General features: G+C 43.2%; 2 protein-coding genes across 2 annotated transcripts; both read left to right on the top strand.

The window, feature by feature from the left end:
* Nucleotides 1-295: 295 nt before the first annotated feature.
* Nucleotides 296-12,377, top strand: LOC308321256 (NLR family CARD domain-containing protein 3-like; the record flags this gene model as incomplete). Its single annotated transcript, XM_080772095.1, has 6 exons — nt 296-1,539; nt 2,598-2,774; nt 3,157-3,303; nt 4,381-4,430; nt 5,849-6,039; nt 12,270-12,377. 6 exons carry the CDS (start codon nt 296-298, stop codon nt 12,375-12,377), a joined length of 1,917 nt encoding a protein of 638 aa, XP_080628221.1.
* Nucleotides 12,378-12,998: 621 nt separating this feature from the next.
* Nucleotides 12,999-21,480, top strand: LOC308321257 (lysophosphatidic acid receptor 6-like; the record flags this gene model as incomplete). Its single annotated transcript, XM_080772096.1, has 2 exons — nt 12,999-13,117; nt 20,103-21,480. The coding sequence occupies 2 exons, from the start codon at nt 12,999-13,001 to the stop codon at nt 21,091-21,093; spliced, it is 1,110 nt and encodes a 369-aa protein (XP_080628222.1). The 3' UTR covers nt 21,094-21,480.
* Nucleotides 21,481-24,132: the final 2,652 nt, after the last annotated feature.

Raw genomic sequence — 24,132 nt, forward strand, 5'->3', positions numbered from 1 at the left:
GCACAAATTTCTGTTTGACTGGGCCAAGAAATGTTTCCCCCAAGATCCACACCTCGTGTTCCCGCTCCAGTTCCGCCAGTTAAATCTGCTCAAGGGGAAAACGTTTCGTTTGGCACAGCTAATTCACCACTGCATCACGGAAACCAGATTTATTGAGGAAGACGTTCTTAATGACATCTTTAACGAATTGCAGAAGTCAGTAGACTACAAGGAGAGCCCCTTCAAAGTCATGATTGTTATGGATGGATTTGATGAAAGTTTCGAAAAGTTCGATTTCGAAACAGATTTCGGACCCATGAACTTGGTGGATTCGTACCCAGTGGAACATCTGCTTGTAAACCTCATCAAGGGAGAGCTGCTCCCCTCTGCTCACATCTGGATAACCTCACGACCTGCAGCATCCGATCAGATCCCTAAGGCGTTTGTTAGCAGGATGACAGAAGTACGAGGGTTCATCAGAGATGACCAGAAGCAGGAGTTCTTCACGAAGAACATCGGTGATGAGAACCAGGCCAGCTCAATCTTCTCACACATCCAGAAATCAAAGATCCTCCACACCATGTGTGAAATCCCAGTCTTCTGTTGGTTCCTTGCTAGAATTGTGCAGAACGCGGGGATGACAAAGCTGCCCAAAACCCTGGTTGAGCTGTTCTGCCACTTCCTGATAGGCGAGACACTGCGGGAGAAGATGAAGAATTCACTAGGCAAGGCAGACAAAAAGAAGCTCCTAAAGGATGCAGGAGACCTCCTTCTGATGCTGGGAAATCTGGCGTTTGACCAACTGGACAAAGGACGAATCATCTTCTATGAGAAAGACCTGAAAGCGTGTGGTCTTGATGTGTTCAAGGACTTGCTGATCTCAGACTTTTGCACAACCTTCTTCAAAGAAGACGAAAAGTTCTTCGAACAAACGGTCTACTGCTTCGTTCATCTGAGCCTCCAGGAGTTTCTGGCTGCAGTCTACCTGTTCCACTGTTTCACTCAGAAGAACAAGAGTCTATGGTTCCACCATTTCACTCAGAAGACCCGGAGGAACAGGAAGGTCCTGAAGGCATTCCTGGGAACCAGCCGTGTCAGTTCCTTGAAGGACTTCCTGGAGGCTGCAATGAAGAAAGCCCTGAAGAGTGAGAACGGCCACCTGGACCTCTTTGTCCGCTTCCTTCATGGTCTCTCACTGCAGTCCAACCAGAGTCTTTTAGGAGGCCTGCTGGGTCAGACAGAGAACAGTCCAGAGGAGATCCAGAGAGCCATCAACAACCTGAAGGAGATGAATGGTGACTTATCTCCTGACAGATGTATCAACATCTTCCACTGTCTGATGGAGATGAACGACCCGTCAGTAAGTCAGGGGATCCAACAGTACCTGGAGTCACAGAGCAGATCATGGAAGAAACTCACTGAGACCCAGTGTTCAGCTCTGGCCTCCATGCTGCTGATGTCGGAGGAGGTTCTGGAGGAGTTGGACCTGGACAAATACAACACAGACAAGGCGGGGCGACTGAGACTGATCCCAGCTGTGAGGAACTGCACAACAGCCAGGTTAGTAGTCCTGTGAACAACAACATGACTGAGCACCATTCCCTCATATATTACTACTGTATTCATTCATTACAAATACTATATTTAAAATTATTATAAATACTACATTCATTCATTACAAATTAATACAAATAATAAACAGACATGCACGCACGCACACACACATGCGTACTGTACACACGCATGCATGGACGGACGGACGCACGCACTCACGCACGCAAACAGAAGTGATATCATCACAAATTAACCCATTTCTGACGAGAACCCTTTTTGGTGTTTTAAGCATTATGTTATACAGCTTAAGTATTGAAAAATAGCAGATCTACAAGCTCGTAGCGTCACACCTTGTGCCGCGATATATATGTTAGTTAGTATGTAGTCATGTCATACTACATACATAACTATTGAAAAAAAGCCGATCTACAAGCTTATAGCGCACCGCGCTACAAGCTTGTAGATTTTTTTAATCGTGAAAATGTGTCGCAAATCTTTGAATATTCTTTCAGAGCAATTTTTTTTAACTCAAATCTTTGCTTCTGGGGGGTCCCTGGAACAACACATTTTCAGATGGGGGTCCGCAGCCAATTACATATAATTCTGGGGGTCCTTGACATGAAATGGTTTGAGAACTAGTGCACTGAACATAGAAACAGGGTTTTTCAGAAAACTGTGATGATTTAGAAGCCATTTTCTAAGAATCGGCCTCAGGTCTAAAATGTGTTAAAAGACTCCTTAGTAGTTCATTCTGCAGTGTTTAATGTAAACCAGAGGTTCTCAAACCAAGGACTTTGTATGAATTAATATGTATTATGTAACAGACCTCTATCTGAATACATTGTGTGCCAGGGACCCCTACACCATAATTGTGTTAATTTATTATTGTCAATTATTTTACTTAAATATTTTTTTGAAAATAGCCGATCTGCAACATCGCAATGTGACACATTGTTGAGCTTGTAGATCTGCAATAGAAGATCTCTCAGTTTACTTCCTTGACAGTGAACTTTGTCTGACCTGTTTTGATCATCTCTGATTTTACATTGAATCTGTCATTACAGACTTGTTGGTTTTGGCATTGAGCTCAATAAGGAACACATTGAAGTTGTGGCTTCGGCTCTCAGTTCTAATCCGTCCCATCTGAGACACCTGGACATCAGTTCCAACCACCTGGAGCCATATATGGACCTGCTCTGTGATGCACTGAGGAGTCCACATTGTAGACTGGAGACTCTACGGTCAGATATTATTGATTTATGTGATTATAGTATTAATATTGAATACGTGTGAATAAGGTTGATATCATAGTAAGTTAGTAACACACTTTGACGAGAATAATGATAAGGTACAGTCAGGCGCGTATTGTGGATTAAGTGATTGACTGGGAAAATTTGCATGGGGGGGGGGGGGGTCTTCTAGTGACCCCGTAAGAGAACATTTTAGCATTTTACATGATTTAAAAACATAGCCGATAATACAAATAATTGTATTGTCTTTTGCTCCAGCAGATGTCCTTCTTGTGTCTGTGACATCACCAGTTATCAGCTTCACTGTCTTCTATCCAGAATAATGTCTTTTATAGCAGAAAATCAAACATGTGCTGTTTTATTTCTCATTTAGACTGATGAACTGCTGGTTGTCGGGGGGAAGCTGTGAACTTCTGGCCTCAGCTCTCAGATCGAATCCTCATCTGAGAGAATTAGACTTGACCTTCAACGTCTTGCCGGTGTCTGGACTGGAGAACTTCTCTGGACTGAAAACGCTCAAGTGAGTAGACTCTGTCTGTCTGTGTCTGTCTGTCTGTCTGTCTGCCTGCCTATGTGTCCCTTTTATGCCCATACATGGAGTTCCGTGTGAGGCATGCCCAAATATGGAATCCAGGGTAATCTATGACCTCATAGACTAGAGTTTGGAATCATAATTATGATGACATGTATTTTTGAGGGGAATCCTATATACAGATTCTGTCCCCACAAAATGTTCGCAACACAATCATTAAATGTCATCGACAATGAAGGAAAAATGTACGTCATCTTGTCCCCATGCACACGTCTCATATTTTCCATCGACAATGAAAGGAGACATTAGATCAAATGTCTGCCAAGTATGACGTCAATTTGTGAGAACAGGAAACAAGCATTCTGATTGGCCAGTATGAGATGATTCATGATGTACGATGATAAGAGCGCCCCTCACTTCACATGAGAGTGATTTTCACAACCATTGTGACCGACTTCCCACTCTGCACATCTGAACATTACTCCCTCAAGTCAACTTTAAATTGATTGATTTAGTTAATATTTACACACAAATTAATAATGCTGGATGTAAGGAACATACTTTTAATTGAAACGTACAATTATATGAAAAGATGATATTGTAGCATACTTCACATGTAAACTGTAATTTGGCATAAAAATAAACGTGATTAACCAGATGAACTCTAGTATGCCTAAGCATTCTGAGAACTCATAAAGCAGATCTACAAGCTCAATTAGCAGATCTACAAGCTCAAACATCAGATCTACAAGCTCAAATAGCAGGTCTAACAGGAGAAGACACAGAAGGTTCCCTCTCAGTCATTTCATAACAGTTTCCATTTGAGTGTCCTCAGTGTATCGTTGTATGACCACAGCCTGCTGGCCAGTACCATGGGAAGAAATCACATTAGAAATGTAAATACAACAAGTATTTTAACGTCCTCTGGTCCAAGCCAGGTGGCAGTGAGTTTGTCCGGTCAGGCTGCCTGCCCTGGTGAAGATAATGGTAGCAGAAACACTGTAGTGTCAGAGACGTTGTGTTAGACAGTCAGACATTGATGCATTGTTGTTCTACTTCCTACAGAGTGAAACATGGAGGAGAACTCTGGACTAATCCTCAACTCCCTACACAATGTGAGTGTCTGTCTGTCTGTCTGTCTGTCTGTCTGTCTGTCTGTCTGTCTGTCTGTCTGTCTGTCTGTCTGTCTGTCTGTCTGTCTGTGTGCAGTGGTGGAAAGTAACTAAGTAAATTTATTCAAGTAATGTATCTAAATTCAATAATGAGGTACTTTTACTTTACTTGCGTATTTCCATTTCTCAATACTTTGTACTTCTACTCCACTACATTTCGAGGCAAATGTTGTACTTTTATTTAATTACAAAAGTGTTAGTTGCTAGTTACTTTTCGGATTGAAATAATTAATACAAAACACTTTGTTGAGCATAATTTGATTGATGTGTGATGTCATAGGTCATTGTACATTTTCTGTTGTTTTTCTATCAATGTTTCTGCTAACTTAGAAAAATCGTGAAAATGTGTCACAGATTGAATATATATATATATATATATATCTTGTGACACATTGTGAGCTTGTAGATCTGCTATTTTCAGCATGTGACCAAGTGTACAGTCAGCCATTAATATATGACGACATCAAGGCACATCAACATATATTTTAGTCGACTAAATCAATTGTAGATTGATTAAAACTAGACTAACACAAAAACATTTCAGATGACTAAAATATAACTAAAACTAAAATGTTGCTGTTAAAATTCAGAGTCCCTATGGTTGGGACCTATGTGCTTGATCTGAGAATCTAAAAAGCAGATCCAATTCATCGCCAAACCATAATAAATATATTGCTCATTTTCAATTCAATAAATATATATTCCATCCATTCTTGAGTTGTCCTGACTGAACCACTGACACATTTTTCAGGAAACAGAAAAATACATTTTGTAGAATCTGGTCTCAGGTCTTAATGGGTTAATTCGTTTTCTGCAAAACGTATCAGTGTTGATTTTAATAGCAACGTTTAGATTTTAGTTTAGTCATAGTCTTTTGAATAAAACTTAATTGAGTTTTAGTTATATTTTAGTCATCTGAAATGTTGTCTAGTTTTAGTCAACTAAATCTACAATTGACTTAGTCGACTAAAATGTATTTTGGCGGCCTTGATGTCGTCATAGTTATGGCTGATTTTACACTTGGTTACATGCTGAAAATAGCAGATCTACAAGCTCAACGCGTTGCGATGCAACACTTGTCATCACTTGTCTTTAAGTTATACTGGTTCTCTTCTCCACTAGTCCCTCCCTAACATTTTAGTCTAGTTTTTTATTTGTTGACAAAATTGTCAGTATATTTTGTTTTAGTCGACAAATTCAACACTAGTAGTAGCTAGTGGTAGCTGTGTGGATGAGGGTGAGACAGGTGGTAGGGGGGGGTGGAGGAGGGTGAGACAGGTGGTAGAGGGGGTGTAGGAAGGTGAGACAGGTATAAATATGTTTCATATTTAATGTTTTCTACTGTGTTGTTTTCTCATCAGATTCCCATCGTCTCACTCTGGACCCAAACACAGCAAGCAGAACACTCTGTCTGTCTGACGACAACAGGAAGGTCACAAGGCCAGAGGAGGAGGAGCTTCAGCCATACGCTGACCACCCTGATAGATTTAGTGATAGTGTTAATCAGGTTCTGTGTTCAGAGGGTCTTTCTGGAGGCCGTTACCTGTGGGAGGTAGAGAGGAGGGGATTGGTTGAGATAGGAGGGGCTTACAGAGCAATCAGCAGGAGAGGAGAGGATAGTGAGCTTGGATTCAATCATTCCTGGAGTCTGCTCTGTGGTGGAGGCCGTTACTCTGTCTATCACAATAGTAGGGTGACTATCCTCCCTGTTGATCCCTCTGTCTCCAGCAGAGCAGTGGATGAGAGCGGTGAGTCTGTCTACAGAGTAGCAGTGTATCTAGACTGCCCTGCAGGGACTCTGTCCTTCTATGATGTGTCCTCTGACTCACTGAGACACCTTTACACCTTCCAGACCACATTCACTGAAGCTCTCTACCCTGCGTTTAGGCTTGAGGACTCCTCCTCAGTGTGTCTTTGTTAGGACAGACGACGTCTCTGATCAGAGAGAGAGAGAGAGAGAGAGAGAGAGAGAGAGAGAGAGAGAGAGAGAGAGAGAGAGAGAGAGAGAGAGAGAGAGAGAGAGAGAGAGAGAGAGAGAGAGAGAGAGAGAGAGAGAGAGAGAGAGAGGAGCCAGCAGAAGCAGAAGAAGCAGAAGAAGCAGCAGAAGACATGAGCTCCTGCTCCAGCAAATGATTGAATTACTTTAACTACTTTTAGATTTAATTTAGTGGCAAGTTTTATGTTAAATTAAAGATAAAGATCTTGGGAACAAGTTGGTCTAATTTCCAGAGAGAGAGAGAGAGAGAGAGAGAGAGAGAGATAGAGAGAGATAGAGAGAGAGAGAGAGAGAGAGAGACATTGTTTAGAGGGGGGAGAGAGAGAGAGAGAGAGAGAGAGAGAGACCTTGTCCTTCTATTGAACGTTGAGGTCCGACCAATCAAACATGGTTTTTGATCATATGCAAATTAGCCTGCAGCGCTGGTTTGCAGTGTTGCCAGGTCTGCTTATTGTAAGCGACTTTGGCTGTGTTTTCCTGTAGTCTCTTGTAAATATCCATTATACTCCATAGTTGCGGGTAGTTTAAAGGTAGAGTAAGTGATTTCACAGCAGGAAAACCCTTTTGGTGTTTTAAGCATTAATTATGTTATACTTTAGCTATTGAAAAAATAGCTATTTTTTGAAAAATCATGAAAGTGGAGTAAATCTTTGAATATATATTCTTTCAGAGCGAACGTTTTTAACTCAAACCCCAAACGCTTTGCCGACGCTGCAAGTTGCAGCCGCGCGCTAGCTTCACCGAGACCGAAACAAAACACACACGGCATTTATTTTATCCGCTATAGTTTTGCTTTGGTAGTAGTTTAATTGGAGTTGATTTAGAGTTTAATTGGAGTTGATTTAGAGTTTAATTGGAGTTGATTTAGTGTTTAATTGGAGCTTAATTGGAGTTGATGGATTGGTTCAGGAAGTGAGAATATGGTCCAGACAGACCTTTTGTACAACATGACGAGCAGACTAGAGATCCACTCTACAGTGGAGTCACCACCACGCAGACAGCCACGCAGACAGCCACGCCTCCCCAGGTGTATTGACCCTCTCATCACCACCACGCAGACAGCCACGCCTCCCCAGGTGTATTGACCCTCTCATCACCACCACGCAGACAGCCACGCCTCCCCAGGTGTATTGACCCTCTCATAACGACCACGCAGACAGCCACGCCTCCCCAGGTGTATTGACCCTCTCATAACGACCACGCAGACAGCCACGCCTCCCCAGGTGTATTGACCCTCTCATAACGACCACGCAGACAGCCACGCCTCCCCAGGTGTATTGACCCTCTCATAACGACCACGCAGACAGCCACGCCTCCCCAGGTCGGCCACCCAACATGCTCTCTTCTTCATCCACGGGTTTCCGACCAGTCGGCACGGCGATATCCACGGCAAGCGACGGGAGCTTATCGGCAGGAGAGACTTTTTCAGACGCTTTTACAACTCTAATGAACGTTAGACTGGTTGGAAACACACGTCTCTGCTTCATGGTGGCTGATATTGTCCTTCTAATGAACGTTAGACTGGTTGGAAACACGTCTCTGCTTCTGGTGACTGATATTGTCCTTCTAATGAACGTTAGACTGGTTGGAAACACACGTCTCTGCTTCTGGTGACTGATATTGTCCTTCTAATGAACGTTAGACTGGTTGGAAACACACGTCTCTGCTTCTGGTGACTGATATTGTCCTTCTAATGAACGTTAGACTGGTTGGAAACACACGTCTCTGCTTCTGGTGACTGATATTGTCCTTCTAATGAACGTTAGACTGGTTGGAAACACACGTCTCTGCTTCTGGTGACTGATATTGTCCTTCTAATGAACGTTAGACTGGTTGGAAACACACGTCTCTGCTTCTGGTGACTGATATTGTCCTTCTAATGAACGTTAGACTGGTTGGAAACACACGTCTCTGCTTCTGGTGACTGATATTGTCCTTCTAATGAACGTTAGACTGGTTGGAAACACACGTCTCTGCTTCTGGTGACTGATATTGTCCTTCTAATGAACGTTAGACTGGTTGGAAACACACGTCTCTGCTTCTGGTGACTGATATTGTCCTTCTAATGAACGTTAGACTGGTTGGAAACACACGTCTCTGCTTCTGGTGACTGATATTGTCCTTCTAATGAACGTTAGACTGGTTGGAAACACACGTCTCTGCTTCTGGTGACTGATATTGTCCTTCTAATGAACGTTAGACTGGTTGGAAACACACGTCTCTGCTTCTGGTGACTGATATTGTCCTTCTAATGAACGTTAGACTGGTTGGAAACACACGTCTCTGCTTCATGGTGGCTGATATTGTCCTTCTAATGAACGTTAGACTGGTTGGAAACACACGTCTCTGCTTCTGGTGACTGATATTGTCCTTCTAATGCGTGAGGAGGCCATGTTTTTTATTACTTTTTCCATGTATTTTATTTCATAAAAAAAAAAAATTGGATTAGTTGTACTCTGTAATGTTCTTATTACAATATTGACATATACAATTGTAAATGTCTAGCATTCATAAAGTACATTAGCGTTCATAAAGTACATTGTAAATGTCTAGACTCTATAGCGTTCATAAGCAGCTACATTATTATATTCCAATCCTAATGCTCTGTAAGCATTTCTGAAACTATAACATCAAATAAATGGTTATTGATGATAGAAGTGTCCGGATTGATTTCTATGTAGTTTTGGGTGAGTTTGTCAAGGTGCACTGAGGTGGTGCCGCGGACCCACAGGGGTCCTCCAGGGGGGTCCCCGGATTGAAATTAGCAGACCTACAAGCTCATAGCGCGCCACTGACGACTGACATAGAAACACAGCTTTTTCAGAAAACTGGTCAGGATGTAGAAGACATTTTTTAGAATCTGACCTCAGGTCAGAATGGAAAACTGTCAGGATGTAGAAGACATTTTTTAGAATCTGATCTCAGGTCAGAATGGAAAACTGTCATGAATGTAGAAGATTTTTTTTTAATCTGATCTCAGGTCAGAATGGAAAACTGTCAGGATGTAAAAGAACATTTTTTAGAATCTGATCTCAGGTCAGAATGGAAAACTGTCAGGATGTAGAAGACATTTTTTAGAATCTGACCTCAGGTCAGAATGGAAAACTGTCAGGATGTAGAAGAACATTTTTTAGAATCTGACCTCAGGTCAGAATGGGTTAAGCTAAGCTGGACCCAACAGAAAAACACATTGAAAATGTTTAACTGCCATTAATTTATTAACACATTTCTGGCTTAAGAAAGTCCCATCATATCAAATCCAACCGTAAGCTGTTTCTGAAGGAATTCTGTTTCTGAAGGAATTTTGTTTCTGAAGGAATTTTGTTTCTGAAGGAATTCTGTTTCTGAAGGAATTCTGTTTCTGAAGGAATTTTCCGTCATTAACGCTTTTTTAATGATATAAAACGGGATCGCTGTAACCAATTTTTTATAACACGCACTCACGCACACACACGCACGCACGCACGCACGCACGCACACACACGCATGAAAAGGCCTACTGGACCAGGCACACCTGGAGAGTGATGGAAGAAGTATACTCGCATGTTATACCTAATAAGTAAAAGCATCAATACTGTATCCTATATAAACTGGCCTCTGTAAAATCTGAATCCCTTTCCCCTCACTGTATTGTATTATGTATCTTTTCCCTTTTTGCTTCCTATAAGATGAATTCCTGTTCTGTTCTTTAACTACATAGAAGTGTCTATTTGTATGTCTCTAAATGTTTTGATGAATTGAACAAGGTGGACCCTGTTGTAAACAAGTGTAACGCTTAATTGGGTCGTCCACTCACAGTTAACAGTCTTTGTATTGAGTTTGTGCTTGAAATGTACTGTAATTCTACAAACTGTTAATAAATATTTCAATCAATCAATCAATCAATCAGGCTGTCAGGAAATGGAGGAGAGAGATGGAAGGGGGGGCCGACCACCAGTGGTCCTTGAGGGGATTCCAGGTGGTCCCCAGCTAAACTTATAAATGAAGGAGAGGTTGGTAACCAAATGGACCCTTATAGATCTTTAACTCTTGAGATTGTCATGGCCCTACAGTAGGTGCCAATGGCTATATTCTACATCGAAGTGCATTCTGAAATTGTGATAACCTTTGTGTTCAAGTGAAAAGTTTGCCACCTGCTGGTGTGTTTTGAGTTTGCAACTCACTCATTCATTGTATTAGCTCAGCCTAATTAGTAGTAGTTGGGTTCAGCTTAGTGTGTTTTCAGCGTGCTGATGCTCAGTGTGTGAAATGTTTGGTGCAGAGCTCACTTTCTGCCTTTTCCTTTGACTAGAAGCCCTCAGATTAAGGCCACGGCTGTAAGTTTATTGTATAATTTTGTGATTTTGTGTCAAGAAGTTTGTACGTGAATACCATATCATTTATTGTATTTTGTATTTCTGTAACCAGTTTTACCAACTTGTGCAAGTAAAGTAAAGATGAATGACGACAACACACCTAGTTTTTTTTGTCTTCTTGAACTTTTGAACCAAAAGGATCTGCCCAAGGGTCTACGTTTGGTGTCATTGTCCGCTGTGGTGTCTGCTGCTAGTAATACTAATAATACAGCTTTATTTGTATTTTGTATAGCACCTTTCATGACATGAAATGCAGCTCAAAGTGCTTTACAGAGCAATGGAGAAAGAAGGAAAGGAAAAGCAAGGCATAAACATTAAAAAAACAATAGCAGTAATGCAATACATTGAGGACAAATAAAAAAATAATAAAAGATCAATTAAAAGCAAGAGTGTAGAAGTGGGTCTTGAGCTGTGCTTTAAAAATGTCCACAGAGGCTGCCTGTACGTCGAAGGTATACAGTGGGAGTTTGTTCCATGCCGTCGGCCCCTAGAAGCAAAAAGCTGCTTACCTGTATTTTTTTTTAGGCAAAGCGAGCAGGCCAGCAGTGGAAGACCTTAGGGGCGGTTTGGGACATATTTAGGCAGGCAGTCAAGTATACAGGTAGGACGGTGTGAGACCATTGAGAGCTTTATAAACGAGTAAAAGTAAGTGAGTTGTGAAGTGTTCAGTATGTGGCTCTTGGTCGGCATACTGTACTTTCTTTCATTCTAAATTACTTTCTTATTATCCACGTGTTTCCCCGCCAGGCCAAGCCAAGGCACTGTCTGGGGCTCCGTGTGTGTGTGCGTGTGTGTGTGTGTGTGTGTGTGTGTACATTTTTGTTTTGTATTACTGTATTGTTGTATTGTTCTTTTTGCTTTGGCAACGTAAACGTATGTTTTCTCATGCCAATAAAGCCCTTTGAATTGAATAGAATTGAATTGTGTGCTTTGCTTTGATTCCTTCAGGCCGTGTTGCCATGTCTGCTTTTTTTTTTTTTGTCTTGATTCTGTACAGTACAGTAGTTGCTTGTTTGGGCTTGCTTCCACATGTCTTCACATCAAGGAACCCCAGATGAATATGTAATTGTCCACGGACATCCATCTGCACATATGTTGTGCCTTTTCTTATTGAAATGTTTAAAAAAAATCTATTTATTCTCAATGTGTTTTTTAAATAACAGACAGTATACAACCTCACAATGAGCTTGTAGATCAGCTATTTTCCATTTTCCATTTGTGTTTTCATAGACCTGGGCCACTTGTTTCTCTTGCAAAACATGGCAACACGGCAAGAGGAAGAGGAACTTATGCAGCCACACACACACACACACACACACACACACACACACACACACACACACACACACAAACGCAAAGACTTATTATGGGCCGTATGAAAAAGGCAGATACTAAAAAGCATATCTGTGTCTCTCTCAACCTGCTCCACAGGTAGATGACCCCAGAGAGACCCCCAGGCTCAGCCCTCTTCTCCTAGAGGACCCACTCTGCATGCTCTGGACCCCAGAGAGACCCCCAGGCTCAGCTCTCTTCTCCTAGAGGACCCACTCTGTATGCTCTGGACCCCAGAGAGACCCCCAGGCTCAGCTCTCTTCTCCTAGAGGACCCACTCTGCATGCTCTGGACCCCAGAGAGCCTGCCCTATAAACTCCTGCAGGGCCACTAGACCACACCAGACCAGAATGCTACAGTACAATGCTGCAGTACCAAACATCCAAGGCTGAGTCAGTGAGAAGATGGCAGCCAGGAGAATGAAGCTGGGTCCCGGTCGGTCGGTACTCGGTGCCGTTGGTACTGGGAGCAGAGTACTGGCCCAGCTATAGCCCGGTGTATGGAGCATTGATACTGGGAGGAGAGTACTGGCCCAGCTATAGCCCGGTGTATGGAGGAGAGTACTGGCCCAGCTATAGCCCGGTGTATGGAGGAGAGTACTGGCCCAGCTGTAGCCCAGTGTATGGAGGAGAGTACTGGCCCAGCTATAGCCCGGTGTATGGAGGAGAGTACTGGCCCAGCTATAGCCCGGTGTATGGAGGAGAGTACTAGCTATAGCCCGGTGTATGGAGGAGAGTACTAGCTATAGCCCGGTGTATGGAGGAGAGTACTGGCCCAGCTATAGCCCGGTGTATGGAGGAGAGTACTGGCCCAGCTATAGCCCGGTGTATGGAGGAGAGTACTAGCTATAGCCCGGTGTATGGAGAGGATGGAGAGGATGGAGGAGACGCCGCTGGAGAGGGCTCATCAAGAACCAGCCGGACGGACGGAGTAGAAGACGTCTCAAGGTAGGAATTGTGCTTTTTTTTGGTTTGCTGCTGATTGGGGTGTCTGCTGTGTGTAGTTTGATTCTGCTGCTGCTTGTGGTGTCTGCTGTGTGTAGTTTGATTCTGCTTATGATTGTGTGTGCGCGCGCGTCCATACATGCGTGCGTGCGTGCGTCTGACTAGTCTAGACGTAGAACTTTGCCTACACATTCCCAGCAGGCCGAGGTAGAACCTCCATCCCAGATTGTTGTAATCATTATAACCGCCCGTAACTGTACAAACCATAGCTTGTATAGGCTATAGGCCTAATAGTAACTAACTGTACAAACCATAGCTTGTATAGGCTATAGGCCTAATAGTAACTAACTGTACAAACCATAGCTTGTATAGGCTATAGGCCTAATAGCTGTAGGCCTGACCAGAGCCTTAGATATATATAGACAGAGTCAATGGGGACAACCAACTGGGCCGAGTCCTGGACCAGACTGCTATTTTAAAATAGCCCTTTGGCTATTTGAAAATAGCAGATCTACAAGCTCACAACAGCTTGTGAGCTTGTAGGATCTGCTATTTATTTTAAAAATCTGGGAAATGAGTGACGAATGTGGAATATATTTTAACAACTTTTGTGTGTGTGTGTGTGTGTGTGTGTGTGTGTGTGTGTGTGTGTGTGTGTGTGTGTGTGTGTGTGTGTGTGTGTGTGTGTGTGTGTGTGTGTGTGTGTGTGTGTGTGTGTGTGTGTGTGTGTGTGTGTGTGTGTGTGTGTGTGTGTGTGTGTGTGTGTGTGTGTGAGAGAGAGAGTTTACCAAACACCATGAAAAACACATTTGTATGATTTAGGCAATCAATCTATGAATTGACTAATTTGCACAATTTTAACAAATAGCCACATGCGTATTTCCATGTATTTTAGTAGTACAAAATATGTATTTGTATCTCAAATACATTTCTCAGGCCAGTGTTTTGTATTTGTAATTGTGATACATTTTTGACCCAGTATTTGTAATATAATGCCAAAATACTTTGTGATGTATTTTTGAACCATCTCTGGTTATGATATACTGTCAACTTAGAGATGCTTTTGGTGTGCTGCACTTCCATCGAATGCAAACAACTACAGTATGATTGTATCGTGGCCTTTCTTGGCAAACAAATAAAGCCACTGGTTTGTCGGGGTGGTGTTGCAGTCTATTGTTGCTGTATAACTCGCGTCGCCTCTCTTCTTGATTGAAATACTCACGGAGATCGGATTGTTTTGTCAGAACAAATCATATTTATTTCTCCTTCTCAACATAACATAAACTTGTATTCAAAATAAACAAAAAGAGCCTGTGAGCGCGGTCAACAAACTGTGAGCTTCCCCGTCTGTCACATTCTCTCCCAGCAGGGAGTCACCTGTCTGTCATTGCGTGCCTATAGCACCTACAAATCATTTCACAAAAGGGGGAGGGGAAACCTCCATTCAAGCCATCAAATTCATAGCGTGATTATAATAATTTAAATGACCACAAAATAAACAATACATATATAGCAGGCAATAGATATCAGATTAAATGCAAATTATCATAAATAGAAAATGTCTCTAACATATTTTGGTGATTTACTTACACGTGGGGCTTCCCCTGCGGTGACTCACTGATCCAAAAGAGTTCCTCAGCCACCAACTTAAAACCCATTTTGGGCCGGGAACCCCTTTTGGTGTTAGCATTATGCTATGCTTTAGCTATTGAAAAATAGCAGATCTACAAGCTGTCAAGCTCATAGCGCGCCACCGAGTGGCACGCTACGAGCTTGTAGGTCTGCTATTTTTGAAAAGATCGAAGAACGACGGACATAGAAACATAGCTGTCGCCTCACAGCTAGAAGGTCCTGGGTTCGATTCCCGCTCGGGGCACTGTGGGTGCTGGCGGCGTGTTTCCTCCTCCGCGTCATCAGTGCCCATACCCGAAGGCGGGGGTTGGCGAAAGGGCCTTTCTGTGTGGAGTTTGCATGTTCTCCCCGTGTCCCCTAGGGTAGGTACCCTCACAAAAAACATGCAGTAATCCTGGTCACTAAACTGCCTCCCCCTGGCCAGCCGGGGCGCCTGATGGAGGGGAAAGGAACTGGTTGGAATAACGTGTTCCTTCCACGCGCTACGTCCAACCAGGGAAACTCCCCCCTGTCAGGTGTAAAGGAGCAACTTGGACACTCAGGCATGAAGGGAGCATGAGTTAAGTCCGTTGCTCTCCCCAGGTTGGCGGAGGGTGTGTAGAGCCCAAGATCACAGTAGATGATTGGCACAGGGGTGAAAAATGGGTTACAAAATCGTGGGATAAAATATATATATACTTTCACGGTGTAGAAGACATTTTTAGAATCTGATCTCAGGTCAGAAATCGTTGTGTCCTCAACACTGGTGACATCAGCGTCCACAGGCAGAGCACTTTGTGAGGCTTATTATTCAGAAAACCCCAGACCACAGAAAATCCACTGAATGTTCAAAGTTCAGGGGGGGGGGGGGGGGGTTTGCGTGCAATTGAGGTCAAGAAAAAGAAAGAAAGAAATGTCACCAGGCACCTGTATTTCAACCAGGCCCAACTGTTCAACCAACAATGCAAAAGAAGCACATGACTGCTGAAGCGTTCGAAACCCTGTTATTATAAGCAGAGAAGAGGATGTGGTGAAGAAAGACATTGCAGTATGGAAATTGCGTGGTGTCTGTTTGGATAGAAGGTAGAGAGTCTGTTTGCATAGAAGGTATTTGTCATTTATATTCCCGCAACAATAGTCAACTGTTTGCTTAGACACATAGTCACATGCATGCTTTTAGCACATGGACCGTATAGGGGCACTATTCTGGACATACCGCGGTATATGTCATCATAGGTGTAATGGGAGACAATTCAGGGGGAAAAAATAAATGTTCAAGGAAGGATTGAACTGCAGGTTAAGGTGTCAGACAAACAGGCCGGCCATTATCTAAACAAAACCAATAAAACAGGCTGTGGTGAGTTGAACTCAAATATTAATTGTCTTGTATGCCATTGTGTGTGTGTGTGTGTGTGTGTGTGTGTGTGTGTGTGTGTGTGTGTGTGTGTGTGTGTGTGTGTGGAGGAGTTAGTTGGTTTGGCAGATATAGTTTGAGGATCCAATGGAGTTAGGAGGCTTTCGCTGAAGCACTTTTTCATACTTTCCATACCAACACACAGACAGGGGGGGGGGAAAGCGCACACAACTCTTTCTTAAAAAAAGAGGAACCGAAATGAAACCGTGTGTGTGTGTGTGTGCGTGCGTGCGTGCGTGCGTGCGTCCGTGCGTGCGTGCGTGCTTGTGTGGAGTGTGTGTGTGTGTGTGTGTGCGCGCATGTGTGGTTTCATGAAAGGATCCACATGCATTTATGCACATGCATTTAAACACGACACTTATTTGGACAGCACACTATAGGCTATATGTAATGTCCCTGGCTCAATAAAATACACATAATGTATGATTAAATAATAATTATTGGCTCTTTAAGAACGAGATAGGAGGTTTCGAAAAACGGGAAGTAAGACAGACAGACAGACACAGACTTGGAGTGTGTGGGCCGCGCAACTGCTGTGTTTTCCACTTGAGACATGAACAATATTAGGTAAGTGTTTCACTTTCTTCCAAAATGTCTCTCAGTGCCTACAACACAAACTGTTATTGACGAGTGTTAATCTAACTCTTTAGTTTAGAGTATACCCTTTCACACTCCAGTTAAACGAATACTTTGTATTGGTACTACTAGTAACTTTACAAAAGTCATACCCAGTGGATTCCTCGCGACTCTTCGTCAGTGTGCCAGAATAAAATCATGTGATTTCATCCATTTATTTATTTCATGATAATATTTTCAAATATGATAGCCCCAAAAGCATTGAAATCACTAGTCAAAATGTACTTTATGATTTGTTTGTAGTGGGCTTGGCCTTGGACTTCAGTCATGTTGAAGACAGAATTTGTTCACCCATCTGTGACAAAAGAATAATACAAAAGTCTTCGAGTGTGATGTGACAAATACACTGATTGTGATGAGCAGCAAGTTCATGCAGCAGTACTCCTATTGGGTGGAGCAAACATGACTCGAATAGCCTCCATGCATAATGATAATACTTTAACTTGTGTCTGTCAGTTGAGATTGTATACGCTTGGCAATAGTATTACCACACGACTGGCATTATTGCATCACCAGAGGCAGAGGCAACAACGACACTAAAGCATACAGAGTCAAACTGTATACTAACCCCTTCAGTAAATAAACCTGGACATAGCTGTGGCTCTTTTCTGTCATCAAACGGTGTGTTGTAGATTGAATAATCTTCCAAAGATTTTTGAGTGTTGAGAATATATCAAGAAGATTCAGCAGAGTAACCGCATACAGAGAGAGGAACAGGCCTCCAGGTCATATAAGTCTTAAAATGAGATATTGCATGGGTATATAGGTGCAGTAGAAAAAACGTTATTTCGAAAATAAAACTTCAAACAGCCATAACTTTTTGTGTTGTCCTAGAAACACTACACGGGGGAAATGCAGGCTCTTTTAAATGGCTTCTTTCGTTGTCGCACAGTCACAACAGAGAATTTTCAATAAATCATTCAAAAACGCCTTTCTGCCATAGAGAATCTTACAAACTCCAATGAAATCAGCTGATCTGTCAAAGAGTTAAGGATCTGTGCTAAAGATAAGGGCGACACACACATAGTTACACAAGTACACATTCGCTGACATAGTGATAGCAAGCATGGAGAAGTCAGGTCAGCTGTTAGATTGACAGCTGCAGTTGGAGTCAGAATGAGTACATTGATGTACTGTGAAAAGTGGCAAAAGTGCTATTGACTGAGATTGACAAATATAGAATGATACATTATATTTGGCATATCTATTTGGCATTCTAAAATAACCATTACAATTGTAGTATGTTTCAGCATCATGGTCAGTATCATGATCATGATGAAAGTATAGCAACACATAGTCATAATAAATAACGATGTGCACGATACTGACATGTTGCTGCCCATGCAGTATCATGGTCAGAATCATGTCAGAATCATGTCAGTATTTGTGCCTGTATCATGGTACGATTACAATATCATGTCAATATTATGGGCAGTATCATGCCAGTATCATAGTATCATAGCCAGTAAGACCTCTGAGGTGACGTGCACGCACCCGCCTGGGTGACGGCAGACTGCTGGGCGAGCGCTGGCGCTTTGGCATGGGGGGGGGGGGGGGGGGGGGGGGGGGCGGTTATGGAATGAATTCTGTACTGGCCATTATATGGAGCGTGTCTTGAGTGTACAGTGTTTGATTAGGTCAGATCAACATCCGGAATTTCAGAACAGATCAGCTCCATATATGGAGATGTGATGGTGGCAGCGGTGGCCGTGTACAGGGTTTGATGAGGTCAGAGGTCAGATCAACATATGGAATGAATTCTGTATTGGCCATAATATGGAGCGTATCACGAGGTGTGACTGACGGACTGACTGACAGGTTAGGCAGATTTTCATAGTAAACTGTGACCTACAGTCGTCGACAGTATCATGTCAGTATCACATGTATAGCAACTCATAATTTAATGATGAGTTGCTACAACGCCTGATAAATGCCTATAAAGCAGGGGTTCCCAAAGTGTAAATGCTATTAAATGGGGGTCCGTAGACTAATGCATGTCAAAATGGGGGTCCTTGACATGAAAAAGTTTGGGAACCACTGGAACCACTGGCCTAAAGTTTATTTATTAACCCATTTTGGGCGGGAACCCCTTTTGGTGTTATAGCATCACGTTATGCTTTAGCAGTTTAGCTATTGAAAAATAGCAGATCTACAAGCTCGTAGCGCGCCACCAAGTGGCGCGCTACGAGCTTGTAGGTCTGCTATTTTTGAAAAATCGAAGAACGACTGACATAGAAACATAGCTTTTTCAGAAAACCGTCAGGATGTAGAAGACATTTTTAGAATCTGATCTCAGGTCAGAATTGGTAAATAAAATAATAATGAAAGCTATACGTTTCAGAAAGCTTTGTTCTCAGTGTTCAGTGTGTTGTGTCACCCTGCAGTGAGACGTTCTCAGTGTTCAGTATGTTGTGTCACCCTGCAGTGAGACGTTCTCAGTGTTCAGTGTGTTGTGTCACCCTGCAGTGAGACGTTCTCAGTGTTCAGTATGTTGTGTCACCCTGCAGTGAGACGTTCTCAGTGTTCAGTATGTTGTGTCACCCTGCAGTGAGACGTTCTCAGTGTTCAGTATGTTGTGTCACCCTGCAGTGAGACGTTCTCAGTGTTCAGTATGTTGTGTCACCCTGCAGTGACACGTTCTCAGTGTTCAGTGTGTTGTGTCACCCTGCAGTGAGACGTTCTCAGTGTTCAGTGTGTTGTGTCACCCTGCAGTGAGACGTTCTCAGTGTTCAGTGTGTTGTGTCACCCTGCAGTGAGACGTTCTCAGTGTTCAGTATGTTGTGTCACCCTGCAGTGAGACGTTCTCAGTGTTCAGTATGTTGTGTCACCCTGCAGTGAGACGTTCTCAGTGTTCAGTGTGTTGTGTCACCCTGCAGTGAGACGTTCTCAGTGTTCAGTGTGTTGTGTCACCCTGCAGTGAGACGTTCTCAGTGTTCAGTATGTCGTGTCACCCTGCAGTGAGACGTTCTCAGTGTTCAGTGTGTTGTGTCACCCTGCAGTGAGACGTTCTCAGTGTTCAGTGTGTTGTGTCACCCTGCAGTGAGACGTTCTCAGTGTTCAGTATGTTATGTCACCCTGCAGTGAGACGTTCTCAGTGTTCAGTATGTTATGTCACCCTGCAGTGAGACGTTCTCAGTGTTCAGTGTGTTGTGTCACCCTGCAGTGAGACGTTCTCAGTGTTCAGTATGTTATGTCACCCTGCAGTGAGACGTTCTCAGTGTTCAGTATGTTGTGTCACCCTGCAGTGAGACGTTCTCAGTGTTCAGTATGTTATGTCACCCTGCAGTGAGACGTTCTCAGTGTTCAGTGTGTTGTGTCACCCTGCAGTGAGACGATGTCCGACGACCCCGCCGTGCGCGTCGTCCAGTGGATGATCTCCGTGCCGGCGTTCGTGTTCGGCCTCCCGCTCAACCTGGCGGCGCTGTGGCTCATCCTGTTCCGCATCCGCCACTGGACCAGCTCCGTGGTCTACCTCACCAGCCTGGTCGTCAACGACTGCCTCCTCATCTTCTCCCTGCCCTTCAAGATGTACGCCTACAACAACCCGCACTGGGAGCTGAGCCGAGGCTTCTGCACCTTCCTGGAGAGCCTGGTCTTCGTCAACATCTACGGCAGCATCGTGCTCACCGTGTGCATCTCCGGCGACCGCTTCGTCTCCCTGCAGTTCCCCTTCCGGTACAAGACGCTGTGCTCGTCGCACCGGGCCGCGCTCGTCAGCCTGGCGGTGTGGCTGCTGGTGTTCGTCGGCACGGCGCCCGTCCACACGCTCCACAACGACGACCGGAACAACAACAGCACGCACACGTACTGCTTCCAGGGCTTCTCCGAGAACACCTGGTCGCGGCTCTGGATCATCGGCGTCATGGAGGCGGTCTTCGTGGTCTGCGCCGTCACCATGCTGTACCTCTCGGTGCGCGTCATGCAGATCCTCAGGAAGCTGAGGAGCAGGAACCCGCTGGACGGCAAGCTGCGCGGCAACCGGTCGGTGAAGATCGTCCTCAGGAACCTGGTGGCGTTCCTGGTGTGCTTCGTCCCGTACCACGCCATAGCGCTGGTCTACTTCCTGGCCAAGTACAGTGACCTGGGAGACGGGGTGATCGGGCCGCTGAGGAAGGTGGTGCACATCAGCACATCTTTGAGCAGCATCAACTGCCTGACGGATGGGATGTGCTACTACCTCATTCTGACGGAGAGTCTGCAGTCCGCACAGCTGGAGAGACGGAGGCTGTCCAGCAGAGGGACCACAGTGAGGAACTCTGTTGACAAACTGAGCGAACAACCTCAAATGGACTTGGAGAAATTGAATGCAGCCTGTTGATATCAGACCAGAGGTCCCCCGGACGTACAGTGTCCGAATATCTGTTTGGATGATTTCTTTATTGTCTTTATTTTATACAATATAATATATTTGTACAATTTATTTTTAAGCAAATCATTGTTTTTTACACCAACCAGATTTGTGAGTGTAACTCTGCATGGAAGAAGCATGAAAACGTGTATACATTTGAAACCAGGTGTTAAGTCTCAGGGTGACTCCATGCCACTACGATGGGCTAGTGACACTTCTGACCCGGACGTGGCTAACGATGGCTGCTAAAAACAGTAAATAAATGACCATTAATTCTGGACTTAAATGACATTAAACAAACCTGAGAGATCTCGTGTTGGCAAAGACGGCTGCGAGCTCGAATCGTGAGACTTGGCGTGTGTGGAAAATATTGTGTTAAGGACACCTCGACACATTGGGGCTTTGGGGCTTCTGCTTCCCAGGTGGGAACAATTTAACACTTTTGACGTTTTACACAATCTAAATAAGTCTGTATATAATAATAAGTCTAATATGTCATAAAGCGGTTATGCCGTGATTACCCCCCCCCCCCCAAGACATGATCATCAGACACTATATCATTATTGCCACCGAAGGTCGCAGATTACTATGGAAACTTGCAAAACCCGGCAGTCGTTCGGTTAATCCCTGTTATATGCCCATATACTGTATATTGGCCCCGCCTGGCCTTACTAATTAGCACACATTTCACACCCTATCCGGACCGAAAAGGTGAATGAAAAAAAAAATATATATATCATGTATGTGAAAAAGGTCCATATATGGGCATTCCCACCCAGCCGATGCCCCCTAACGCAATCCCTGTTTTGCCCATATATGGAGATCTCTGATGTCATCAAGATTATAAGCCCATATATGGCAGTGTCAATACAGGGCCATATTGTGACCGTCTCATGATAAACCAGTGTGGTTTGCCGCGACGCGAGTCACACTTGAAAATGAACCAAGTCAAGGTACAACACATGGATCTGCATAATGTGAAGATCACAACACTGACCTCATCGAACCCTGGATAGCCATACATGGTTTGACTATACTATAGATCTGCAATATTATGGAGCCGGCCAGCAACTCTATATACATCTGACCTCACATCTGACACCAGATTACTAGTTTAACTCAAGCAGGAGTTAAACTAGTAATCTGGTCTCAACTGTGCCATATTAAGAAGCTCTGTTGTTTCAGCGTGACCTCGTCCTTTTATAGAGCGAGGTCGCTTCTCTCCCTCAGGGTGTCTTATTCGTACTATAGGAGAACGAGTTTTCCCAAAAAAGTGTACAGAAAGTGTTAATAGCACTTATTTGGCCACACCCACCGGTGCATTAAATATGCCTGGTTTTCAGGTGGCTGGTGATGTTGTTGTATGTCAACATTATGACAAAAGGGGAGGGGATGTTATTGTGATGTCACAATATGTCATGTGATTCAGGTCTTTTGACTCCAAGGCTTTCAGCTTTCAGGAAGAAACCAAAAATACACTATAGGGAGGACATTATTTCAATATTCTAACCATGCACCTGTTGGTCTATCAGAGTAATGTATATGATAGACACATGCAAAACAGAACAAGTATACGGTATAAGTGTATAAAGTATTTTTTTTATAATAACCCTCATGTCTAGTATCAGCCTCGGTTACTTGCTTTGACATAACAACCCTATAGCATTAACCTATAGCGGTTTTCAATGAGAAGGAAGTGGAATTTCCAAAAGCCGAAGAGAAACTTTGTGGACGGCAACGTTGTTAAATCTTCACACATGTGCAGAACGGCTGCAATTGTTTTAGGCATACAGTACAGAGCTGTAAGACTTATTATTTACTGTGAATTGCTATTTATCTTGTTCTGTATAAAGCACATGTTTTTATATACAAAGAAAATGTAAATAAAGTATGATCTTTATATGGGAGAGTTACTTCCATGCATGGTCCTAAATATATATAATACATTTTTGCCAGTATTTAACTATTTTGAAACATCTTTTTTCTCTCCCTACAGTCAAGTTATACTAACAACTATTCGGTTTAATACCGTTAATGATAAGAATATCATTCGGAATCGTCAATGAGCCGCATGAGTAAAATAAATGAAAGCCTTTTGTTATACAGTTGTTGCCCCTACAGTATACACCGTTATCCTGTTACATGTTACAAAGCCTTTCCACATTGGTACATAGATTCCGTACATAGATCCTACATCACTTGGATCTCCATATATGAAGCTGACCAACCTCGACTCTTCATCAGCTGGATCTCTGTATATGGAGCCGAACCTGAATTAACATCATCATCTGAATCTCTGTATATGGAGCAGAACCTGAATTAACATCATCATCTGAATCTCTGTATATGGAGCAGGACCTGAATTAACATCATCTGGATCTCTGTATATGGAGCAGAACCTGAATTAACATCAGCTGGATCTCTGTATATGGAGCAGAACCTGAATTAACATCATCTGGATCTCTGTATATGGAGCAGAACCTGAATTAACATCATCTGGATCTCTGTATATGGAGCAGAACCTGAATTAACATCATCATCTGAATCTCTGTATATGGAGCAGAACCTGAATTAACATCATCTGGATCTCTGTATATGGAGCAGAACCTGAATTAACATCATCATCTGAATCTCTGTATATGGAGCAGAACCTGAATTAACATCAGCTGAATCTCTGTATATGGAGCAGAACCTGAATTAACATCAGCTGAATCTCTGTATATGGAGCAGAACCTGAATTAACATCATCTGAATCTCTGTATATGGAGCAGAACCTGAATTAACATCATCTGGATCTCTGTATATGGAGCAGAACCTGAATTAACATCATCATCTGAATCTCTGTATATGGAGCAGAAACTGAATTAACATCATCTGGATCTCTGTATATGGAGCAGAACCTGAATTAACATCAGCTGAATCTCTGTATATGGAGCAGAACCTGAATTAACATCATCATCTGAATCTCTGTATATGGAGCAGAACCTGAATTAACATCATCATCTGAAT

Source organism: Protomyctophum bolini, assembly GCF_963924005.1.
Source record: "Protomyctophum bolini genome assembly, chromosome: 9".
NCBI lineage: Eukaryota > Metazoa > Chordata > Actinopteri > Myctophiformes > Myctophidae > Protomyctophum > Protomyctophum bolini.